Genomic DNA, 11842 nt, shown 5'->3' with positions numbered 1-11842 from the left:
AGCTTTTGGGCCACAATACATGGTGTGTTTCATTTTATTACATGCTTTTTACTACAGAGAAACAAACATTTTCCAAAGGCACAAAACCATTAGAACTGGAATGATTTAGAGATCCAAAGAAAGGCACTGAACGATGTCAAGAAGACAGCACAAAGCCCAGCCCCATATATTCTTAACATCCATTTTTCTCTGTTATTGAACACTTGGTCCTGCAATTCTGGAAGAGGAGATGCTGACCCATTAGTCAGCCTGGACACTTGGCTCCTTGGCTGCAGCTCACCACAGCCCCCCTGGACAACCTGTGCTGGAGTCCCACCACCCTCACAGGGGAGAATTTCTTCCTGATATCTGACCTAAATTCCCCCTCTTTTACTCAGTCCCCGTTGTCCCTTGTCCTGTCACTGCAGTTCCTGAAGCAAAGTCCCTCTCTGGCTTCCCTGCAGCCCGTTCAGACCCTGGCAGCTGCTGTGAGGTCTCCACACAACCTTCTCTTCTCCAGGCTGAACTGCCCCACCTCCCTCAGCCTGTCTCCATCGGGGAGCTGCTCCAGTCCTCTCACCAACCTCATGGCCCCCTCTGCACTTGCTCCAACACTTCCATGTGTTTCCTATTTTGGGACACCAGAACTGTGCACAGGGCTCCAGCTGCACTGGAGTATGACAGTGCTTTGTGACCACCAATTTCAGGAATCTTCAATGAATTTCCATCCCACTTTTTATTCCAGTTTTTCTCTTTATCCAGAGCCCCAGCTGTAGCCACCTCAAAAGGTTCCTCAGCAGATGAATGCAATGTAGCTGGAACTGTTAAGCATGTAGCACTTTCAGGAATATATTCAGAACTCAAACTTAACAGGAGTCAGGCTTCTATTTGAAAATCTCAGCTCACAAAGTCACTGCTGGCTCTTTAAAAGCATCAGCCTCAGATGGATTTTTCCATGCCCCTTGAAGGCCCTGAGGTGACTGAATGCCTGCACACCAGCTGATCCTCCAAATGTTACTTACCAAAGCCAAGAGGCTGCCCACCAATCCGCACCATCTTCCAGAGTTCACCAGATGCACTTGTAAACAACAAATTATTAGGAAATCTGTAAAAAACAAAAACCAAACATCAAACATAGCAATTAAAACACAGCAGTGTGTCAGATTCTGCCTGTGGGGGATCTGCTCTTCCTGCATCCTTGAGATGTTTGAAGCCAGCAATAACGGGCAGTAGCTAGGGCAAGCTGGGAAATCTCAAGGCAGGTGAGGCTGATGCACCTGCCTGACCCTCCAGGAATCCTATGGCAAATCAGCATCTGCTCCTGGAGGTGGGCACAGGTATCCAGAGAGGCATGGAAAAAAATTCTAAGCAACATAACCCACCTTTACAAATGTTGGGACTGTGAAGGTTTGATTTGAGCTGCATTTGGAAACACCTAGGGATGGAATGTTTCCATACCTCTCTCAGGAATGTCAATGGTAACCACTGGTTTTGTGTCTGAGCACCACCAGTGCTTTTTCCCTACTATCCTGGAAGGTCCCTGGGACCACTGCAGAGGTCTCTATTCCTTAGCAGGGGAAAGAGGCTCAGAGAGTTGCCCAAGGTCAAGCAGGCAGCCTGTGAGAGAGAACTGGCCCTCCAGATTTCCCACACCCCAGGCTGAAGCTCCAGCCCTCTTAAGACAAATAAAGGTTTACTCCACTAAGGTCAAAGGAACTTTCAGGAGGGCAATTTATTAATTTGAAGAACAAATCCCTGGGGCAGGAGACTTGCCCCCAAGAACCAAACCCAAACTGTGCTGCATGTCAAAAGCAAGCTTGTATGTCTAAGCAGGGCTGAGTACAGCAATCCTCTAGCCTCCAGAGCCTCCCGTGCTGCCCAGCTGCAGAAGCACAGACACACACCAAGGCTCCCCAGCTGGCTCTTTCCTTGCTAGATAAACAAGTCACAGGCTCTGGCTGCACAGTGGTGACTCAGGACATTATCATCACAACAAGACTCCCAACCAAGCCCACCCACGGGTAAAAGCAAAGCTCAAGGACTGCATCACTGACATCCCCACCCTGATTTTGGTCTTTAGCAGGAAAACTTCAAACACCTACACCAGGTTTTCCTTTTGGGTTTTGCTCTTGTAAGCACAGCTAATGAACAACAGAATAAAAATGCCAAAATCGCTTTGCTCCAGTATTCCTCTTTTGAAAGTGAGCTAAACCTACATCACATTGATTTGTGATTTTACTAAGGGCTTGGACAGACCAGTCCAAAGTTTAGACATTGGAACTAAAATGCCAGATTTTACTCAGAAAAGTGACAGGGTGTACAGGTCCATGACACCCATACAAAGACAGTCCAAATAATTAACACTTAGCAGTCTAAGCTACTTCCTGCTCCTTTGAGAACATCCTTTTTTCTCAGGTGCAGTAACCAAGGTCCAGGTCACTCTAAGACCAGAGCTCACCTCTGCTGTGTCTGGACATCCATGACCAGGGAGATGTAACCCTCAATGAGAGAAAAGGAGAAGAAGCGAATGTGTCCCGAGTCTTCGTTGCCCACCACTGAGTCTTTTACTCTGAAGAAACAGAAGAGGATGACATTAACTGAGGCTAGAAGAGCACAAAAAAGGGTTTTTAAAGCAGATATAGCCAGTGAAACCAGAAATGTTCTTACATTGACTTAGCAAAGTGACACTGAGTCCTGCTGTATTATACTGATTTGATTTTTTTTTTATTCTGCAATAAAAACTGGAAAACTATCCAGTCCCCACAACTGACAAAACTCTCCATCCCTGCCTCAAGATCAGCTCACAAGAGGCTGTGGGTGAGGAGCCACAGGCCACGAGGAGCAGCAATCCAGGCAGCCATACGTGCTCCAGCCCTGTGCCAATTGTGGCACACCAACCACATGGCTACTCCTACCTCACTCTGAAAACACTCAGCTTTCCAAAGCCAGCCCGTGTCTCTGGGCACCCTCCATCACCTGTTTGGCTTCCACCTGTCAGGACAACCCTCTTGAGCCTGTGAAACCTCCCTCTCTCCCTCAGAGCAGAGCACTGGAGCAGCACAGAGCCACAGCAGATCCCTGGGCACCCCAGAGGAGCAGTGGGCATCTGTGCCTCCAGACCCTGGGCACAGCTCTCCTGGAAGCCCATCTCCCTGCAGGACCTACCCATTGGAGTAAAACATGACATCCATTAGGAGTGTAGCAACAGTGGGAAGGGTATCTGGATCCAGGCTGGTGACGCAGAACATATTACTTGGACTGGAAAGAGGATGAATGACAGGCCTCTGAACTGAAAGAGACACACACAGACACACACAGCTGTGAAGCCACAGCTGCAGCAGGCTCCTGTCCCATCAAACATGTTATCCATGCACTGGCAATGGTCACAGAGAAAGCTGACAGCATTTGGGAGGCAGTGCCTCGTTGCTGAAGCCCTGTTTGCTCTCACACAGGGAATGAGGGCCCTGTGGATAATCTGCTCCTGTGCTGTCTCCCTGGTTTGGGGTGGTGTTACCATGAATGCCCTGCCCAGCTCTCTGCTCCAAGGGGCTTTCAGGGTGCATTGCATTGGGGCAAGCTAAAGGAAGTGCCAAGAGAAACTGAAAAGTGGAAAAAAAATGCAGGCTTCCACCATTAAAAGGCAGGGCTATGGAAGGCATTTCTCCAGCTGTGGTTGTTGGCAGTCCATCCTGTTTTCCCTCATTTCTAGGGACCTATTTTGCCATAATATCTTGAAAAATTAAAAACCAGCTGCCATGCAGCAGTTTGTCTAACAGATTGCAGCCAGTGGCTGAAAAGCAGCCAGCATTTAGGCATGCAACCAATAGAGCAACACAGCAAACTGCACACCAGTGCATTACCAACATGTGTTTCACTGTGCCCTTTCTTGATGCTTTTTTCTTTAAGACTCATTTTCTTAAACAAGGTGATTGTTAGCTCTTCAGTGATGAAAATGAGTGGCTCTTCATGATAACTGATCCCTGCTTTGTCTGGTTATAGGCAAAAAATTACACACATGTCTGTAGGAAAACATATGTATATAAATTGTTCCTTTTCCTGATTGTTCTCTTTGGCTTGATACTTGTTCCTCTGGTCTGCAAACATCCAAAGGTTCTGTACAGCCCTGGGCTCATTGTGGCCTTGAGCCTCACTGGCACTGAAGTGTGGAAGTTGAAAATCAATCTCCTCTGTGCATCATTGCAATACTTAAACAAGCTTTTAGAGAAGCCATTTTCCTCTGGAATGCTGAAGCATGGAACTATGGGCTACAGACATACACAACATTATTTCTGCAACTGCAATGAGCTATACTTTAACCTTCTGTCCTACAAAAGACATGTCTTCTCTAGAAAAACTAGCATTAAAAGGCCAAAATTCAGCCAAAATTACTAGCACTGCTCAGAAAGTTAAGAACCTACTCTGTACTGGGATAGGCTTGTAGGATCATAATCTTACAACAGGATAAATATTCACCCAAATGTTGAAGATAGGAGACAGGACTCCCACCCCATGCATCAGGAAGCTCAAACCCCTGGCAAGCTGAGCCTGTGCTGGTCCTTACCTAGTTTTGGTTTGACAAATCCATTTGTTACCCCAAAGTCATCGGCAGCCACTGTCTCCCCATTCACTACTCTGAGGATGGTGAACTCGGCAGCCAGCGTGTGCATCACGAAGGGCAGGTCTCGCTCACGCACCTGAAGGTGACAACAGCATTACCTGGTGATGGTGTGCACCACAAATGACTAAACACTGCAGGGGAGGGAGTAAACATACTTTAGGGCACAGCAAAGTGGACAGGACTCCTGTTGAGCCAGGGGATAGTTACCAATTAAGTGTATCTTAAGAGAAACACACTTGGTTATCAGTAGGATTGAGCACCAGAGTGCTTTTATGACTGTAAAAAGAATGAGGAGATTTCTAAGCCAAGAGATGCTTCACCTCTTTTCCAGCATTCCTTCAACAGCTCAGCACTGCCTGCTCCTCAGTCTTGCTTCCTCAGGAAATGCACACACATGTGTGTGTGACAGGAAGACAGGCTGTCTGTCTATACCCAAAACAACTCTGGAGCCTCTTGGCCATCACCAGCCAGCCTGACAGCAGACACTGTGTTCCTTCAACTTTCAGAAAACCAAAGTCTGATGGTGGCAAGTACTGCCAGTATCTGCATTTCAGGAGACTGCAGTATAGGCCCAGCACTCCCACTAGACACCAGACCACCCATGACAACAAATGCTTTATCCCATGGCAAAAGCTCCTGAGATGTCAGAGGGCCTGACTACAAGGAACAGAGCTCTGGGGGAAGCTCACTTTGCTGCTTCTGCCACTCCCAGACAACTTCTTCCCAGAAATGCTCAAGTGAACTTTCATCTGGTGGCAGTAGCTCTGCCTGGTCCCCTCATGTCCTCTTACCAGGATGAAGTCCGTCTGGTAGGTGGAGAGCATAAACACTGAGATGTTTTGGTCAGCTAGAGGTGCTATGACTGACTTGGCAATTTTGGTCACTCCGATGGGCTGGGAGCTGGAGAAACCACCTCCACCAGACACCACGTTGAGGGCAAGCCATGTTGCATCGGCCACGCTCAAGTGTTCCGAGGAAGGAAGCTCTGCAGAGACACAAGGGGAGGACACAGGTTTGTTTCAGAGGCAGGGAGAGCCAGATCCACTCTGTGCTTAGCACAGACCTCAGTGCAAGGATGAGATGAGCCCCCTTATCCCAACCTCCTGGGCTTCCCATGCTGCCTCACAGGATCCTACTGTGACACTCTTTCTTGTAAGGATTGCATCAATTTCCATGGCAGGATTCACAGAGATTGTCAAGGACAACACAGGGAACTGCAGGTGGCTCAGCAGTTCACTTGGATGCCAGTGACCAGTTCTGTTGACCTTCCCAAGTGCCTGTCCTGGTTACAAAAGGAGAGTGCCAATGTGGGTGTAAACAAACTGTATTTTACTCCCCTCATTCCTGACAAACTGTTAATTGTATATATCAGATATGGTTTGCAGGAGCTGCCCACAGCTGTACACCCCAGGCTACAAGCTGGGTGTTAAATTAGATAAGGGAGAAGAAGCAAACCCCTCGAGGCAGGGGAGTGTTTCTTCTTCACACCAGTGACTGGGCTGTGGTAACTCCCCTCTGGGGAAGCACCAGCGCAGTCACATCCATCCTGAAGGGGGTAATCTCTGCTAGGGGGCCACAATGGGCACCACCAGAATAGGAGCTGTAACTTACACCATCAAGAACTCCCAAAAATATCCTACAACTCACACTATAACATCATTCCATTGTGACAATCCCTGCCCTGGAGGAGGTACTGAGCATTCCTGAGCAGATAGAATCTCGACACTACCATCACCACCACCACTGGATGGATCCAGAGGAGTATCAGAACTTCCACAGGACCACGACTGCATCATTTGACAGGACTGTGATCAGCAGCCTGGTCAGGGTGCCAGGCTGAACTCTGATTTTGTGCCAGTCTTCTGTGTACCATTGTATATACTGCAAACTTTCTATTAAATCTTAACTCCAACCTGAAATCTCTCTCAAGGTAATTCTGTGGGGATTCTCCGGCTGGTTTAGTCTCAAAGCAGCACAGTGCTCTTGGACTTAAATCTCTATCATAAAATTTCTCCAAACATTTTACTCAAGCTGTTCTGGCCTCTTTTGTTTCCATTTTCCCACTCTAATCTAAACCCAAATTTTGTACTCCTGGACTGGAGATGGAGGTTGACAGAGCAGCCTGGGCACTATCCCTCGTTTTTGAAGATGCAGAACAGGCACCCTAAGCATCTGTGGGCTCCTGCAGCATTAGAGATGGATGCTGTAACATATATACTAGGGATTACAAAGTAAGCACATACTAAAATAATGTAAATTACTTTGGAAATGGAAAATACTAAGAATAATCCCATTCCACTTGCTTCTAATCTGTTGTGGTTAAGTAGTCAAAAACCTGCAGCTAAACCATTTAATAGAAATTATTAATGGTTTTAGAAAACCCTTAATGTATTAACAGCCCAGAAAACCAGATGTAGACTCTGGAAGGAAGGCATACACTGCTCTAGGATTCTCTGGATTTTTGATTTTTGTTTGGCAAATTATAGAAACAAACAGTTCAGATCCAGACTAACAAATACATAATCCCAGCTAGATCTACTTGGTGTAAGGAACCTGATGTCAGATGCAGATCCAGCCAGCAAGGACACAGCAGACGTGCCAGGGGAGGTTACACACACAGCTCAGGGGTGAAATGCAGCCCAGCATAAAGCCCAGCATTGCTGCTCTTGCATCAGCACTCTGGCCCTTCAGGCAAGTGCTTGCATGTCTCCATGTCCACACACTCCTGGCTCCTCCATGCAATATCCTTTCTTCCTCCTTCAACGAGACCTTTGGGAGTTGTTTCTGTACAGCCCCAGACACAGTGTAATAAATTCCTAACCTCACCCTCTCTGAATCCTCAGGCACCACTTCCCTGAGACACTGACAGCACTGAAAACCCAAAATGATCTGAATAACAAACACATTTTGCTCTCCTCAATAACCTCAATTGTGTGTAGCATGAAAACAACCCTGAGCATACACACTGCAAACAGTGGGGGCACTGAGGGCTCTGCCTCTGCATTTTGATGTTTAGCTTCATAAGCCAATGTTTCTTTTATAATAATCACAGCTTACATGAAAACTAGACACCAGGGAGAGGGGGTAAGTTTGTGCATTAATCAACAGCATGTTATGTCAGAGAGACCTGTGCATGTTGCTTAAAGCAAATTATTGCAGCAAAACACCATTTTCTCACCAGCCCTTTGCCTCAGAAAAGCACCTTCAAACTCAATCTTCCTGCATCACCTGGCATGGAGAAACTAAAGATCAAAACAAGTGCTGCTGAGTTCCATGTTCCAGGGTCCTGTTCTCACCTGATCCCACCTGCAGTGGGCACATCCCAGGTGTGCCCAAGCCCACTGACAACTCACTACTGGCAGCGAGACCATAGCTCACTTCCTGCTCTATAAACAGAAGAGAATATTCCTGCTTTGTACAGGTGATAGGACTGCAATTCATTAAATACCGGTTTAAATACAATTTTGGGCCAGGGATGTGACTGAAGATGCAGCATTTCATGGTGGACAGAGGCATTATCCTATTTCACTCCAGCAGCAGCTGTGCTGGATGAGCTGCCCCAAGGAAACCTCATCAAGCTCTTCCTCAGGGGGAAGGAAGGCTGATTTGCTCATTGCACTTGTAATTACTCAAAGTGTTAATAATTTCTGGGTTTATGTGTTTAACAGGCCCTATGAAGTGTGACAAAGGCCATTGCATTTGCTTAAATAATCTGCTTCTCATGATTCAATTAACTTGGAAAAATATATAGGAAGTGATTGAAATACCAATTTTGGACACTGTTTCCACTAGGCAGCCAGACAGAAAAATACAGCCCAAATTTTAATGAAACAAACCTAGGCTGAAAGCTCAACAAATTCATCTAAACAGTGTTAAATAAGCCATGTGGAATGGTGCTTTGCCCAGGAAGCAGAACCCAAAGAGAGCTGAAAACACCACTTTTAACATTAGCACAGACTCAGTGAGGCAGAATAAAGTAATAAATAAAGTACAAAAAGAAGAATTACCCACATTCCAGTACCAACTCACCATCACCACCACTTTCCCCACAGGAGAACAGAGCTCCAGGCCCCCACAGCTCCAGCATTGCCATATCCCTTGTCCTTCCATGGGGCAGAAATCTCTCTGCTGGGCTCTCAAGGTCCTCTTGTAACTGGTTTATCAGAGTGCAGTCACTCCCCCACTTCTGATCAGTGCATTATCAACACAGATAACAGATCAGAGATTTGGGCTTTGTTTATTATAATCAGGGGTTTTATTTTGACCTTTCATTGGGATGAAGCCTTAAGATTTCTCTGGTTTTGCTGTTCTGGCTTTGCAGAGTTGCTAGCAGAAGGCACCAGGAGCAGTTCAGCTGCCTGCAGGCTCTGTAACCATCATTTGCTGCCCAACATGACAGCTACCACAGTCTGGAAGAGCAGGCTTCCAGGCTCAAGCTGTCATTCCATCCATGGTCTCTGGCATGGAACACCACCAGCCTCGACAAGACGTGATCATTGTGATAGTCCAGGATGATTTTCCCTGGCAATGCTGGGTACCAAGTGCTGGTGGGCTCCAAAAGCCTGTGGGGCTGCTCTCCACTGGCACAAGTATCAAACTAATGCCAGTCTCTGTGCAAACCAAACCCAGCCAACATGTCAAATAACATTTAGGGTGTGAGTAACTGCTTACTCACAGCACAGGTGATTTACAAGGTGTGGAGTCTGTCCAGAGCCTCACTGGCCCATCTGGCAGCCCCAGTTGAAGCAGAGCAGCTTCCCTAGCACATGTCATCCTGGGATGTGAGGTGCTGAGTATCACATTGGCCATAATTGGCTCCTGAGCTCCAAAATCAATACCATTTCCAAGGAGGACAACAAACATTGGCTGGAACCCAAACAGGATTGAATTGCTGCTGCTGGAGCACTATGCAACGCTGTAAGTACTGTGAGCTGCTGCTCCATCTGACATTCCTAAATTATCCTTGGAAGGATGATGGGATGATGATGAGATTCCAGCTCATGGGTCTTTGCATGCCAAGAGAAGTCACAGAAAGCAGGGAAGGAAGATCTAGTTTACAACTCTGACCAAAGAATCAGTCTGACAGTGTCAGTCTACACAACATTAGAAAAACAACATTCTTTCTGCCTGCATTTTCTACCCTGAAGACCCCTCAAACACCCTGGACAGCAGGAGGCACAGCACTGGGAGAGAGCTCCAACTGTAAGTCATTAAAAATGTAAGTGCTATATAATATATATATAATATATAATAATGCAAATAATGCAAATGACTCCCTCTCCCCTGCCACCCCTCTGCCTGCTTACATGCCACCTTAAAGCTGTCCTTCCCCTCTGACACAGCCTGCAGCATTCCCTCCAAAGGGGTCTGAGGCATGGGAGCTTATCTGAGTCTGTGAAGGGGCTGGTTTTCTGGAGGGAGATAGGTGATTTTTCAAAATCTGCTTATGATTCAGGGGTAGACAACTGCTACTCGTTTCTGCTTACATGCACACTCCACCTGCAGACAAGACTGCTCCAGAAATAGGATTGCAAAGCTCATTCCCCCCTGCTCTGGAGGGATGCACATGAGGTGCAGCCTTGCCAGCACTGGAGGGATGCTCCCTTTAGCCCCATCCTGCTGCCACACCAGCCTTACCCTGGGGAAGAAAAACAACCACTGATTTTATTGAAAAATACAAACCCAAGTCTTCCAGGTAAATGGAACCAGTGCATAGAAGCTGGAGAGAGAAATGAATGCAGATGAGTTTTTTTTTTATCTCACCTCCTCCCACCAGTGCAGGGAGTTGGCAACATTACATCATCCCACACCCCCGCCCCCTGGATCAAACCCTGCACAGGCACAGCTTCTGCTGAGGCTGCTGGAAGCAATATCCAGGAAAATTAACTCTCTGCTGTGCAGGATGCATTTCCAGCAGTGGCCCAGAGCTGGATTTTGTGGTTAGCTGCTACAGATAGGGATGTCTGAATCCTCAGAGATGTGCAACCCCAGCAGCCTCTGCCTCCAAGAATTTATCTAGCCAAACAAGTATTTTTATAACAGGACAAAGAGTCTGACTTGCTCCCAGTCTGTCCCAAACAGGACTAAAGGTGGGCAAAGAAGGCACCTGATACCTCGAGGACTAGGCTAACAGTTTTGATAGAGGGACACAATATGACTGAGCAGGATCGTGCATTTCCACCCCCAGACTTCAACTACAGAATTGGGTACTGTCAGTGTCAACTTCCTCCATCCCCGTGTGGCCTTACAGAGCAGCTGCTGGCTGAGGCAGAGGCATGGGCATCTTACAAAGAGCAACACAAAAGCTTTTCTTTGCAGGAAATTAAAAAGCAAGGAAACAAACATCAGCACTTGCGCAAGCCCCAGACTGGCTCAGACGGAAAATTACCTTGAGGTTGTTTGTGTTCCAGATCAATGGATCAGCTGCAGTGCGGGGCAATTAGCACCTTGAAATTATTCAGCAAGTTTTTGCATTTCTGATCTGTAACCCACAACAGAGGTTTTTGGCACTGTTGCTGGAAGGTCAGGGAAGGATCACACAAGAGCAAGTCCCAGGCACAGAGCACTCACAGAGTATAATCCATCAGCTGCCTCCACCAGGAATTTGCTATGTTTTTAATTCAAAGAATCTCTTTCAAAAACAAAAAACCCACTCAGGCATTCATGCCAAGATGGCAAGCTGGTGGCCCAGAGCTGGTGGAACAGCACAGGGAGGATCCCACACTCAGGGCAGCCAGCCTTACAGAGATGCTCAGCTACAAGAGCTGTGAGAACTTGAGAGGAGATGGGGAGCAGGATGGGGTGGAGTGAGATGGAAAAGGCAGGTTCATGCATGAAGAAAAACACTCTGAGGAGGGCTCTGCTCCTGCCTGGTACTAAGAACACTGCTGGGCAGCCTGCTTATCAGCACTCCTGCCTGGAGCAGGACAAAGTGCCTGCAGAGCTGATGGGGAGCTGAGAACCTGGATTTCCTTCTGCCTCCAAGGATCATATAAGACATTTCAAAACTTTGACCCTTCTTCCATGTGAACTGATGATTTCTGGCACTGTTTTGTTGAAGGATTCAGTAGGAGAGTCCAGGACATGTACCAGAAGACAGGAGGTTCAGCCAAGAGGACAACTTTGGTCCTGAGCCATTATGAAACAAAGCAGGTGAGCCACAAAAGTCAACAGTATAGGAAAAACCACACCAGATGATGCTACCAAATGCACATTGTCTTCAAGATCTCCCAGGTAAACTCATGT

General features: G+C 47.0%; 1 protein-coding gene across 7 annotated transcripts in view; it reads right to left on the bottom strand.

Moving 5' to 3' along the window:
• CASTOR2 (cytosolic arginine sensor for mTORC1 subunit 2) overlaps positions 1-11842 on the bottom strand; it is a 72763-nt gene that overhangs the window by 2162 nt on the left and 58759 nt on the right. For all 7 annotated transcript variants that reach the window (XM_086859178.1, XM_086859176.1, XM_086859177.1 and 4 more), the window contains 5 exons: positions 5389-5582; positions 4541-4673; positions 3145-3268; positions 2438-2548; positions 1002-1084 (listed from right to left, as the gene is read on the bottom strand). In XM_086859178.1, coding sequence (XP_086715304.1) covers positions 1002-1084; positions 2438-2548; positions 3145-3268; positions 4541-4673; positions 5389-5582 — 645 coding nt within the window. The remainder of the gene's footprint in view (positions 1-1001; positions 1085-2437; positions 2549-3144; positions 3269-4540; positions 4674-5388; positions 5583-11842) is intronic.

Source organism: Cyanistes caeruleus, chromosome 21, assembly GCF_971803275.1.
Source record: "Cyanistes caeruleus chromosome 21, bCyaCae1.hap1.1, whole genome shotgun sequence".
Taxonomy (NCBI): domain Eukaryota; kingdom Metazoa; phylum Chordata; class Aves; order Passeriformes; family Paridae; genus Cyanistes; species Cyanistes caeruleus.
This window is presented reverse-complemented; position numbering and strand designations above follow the sequence as displayed.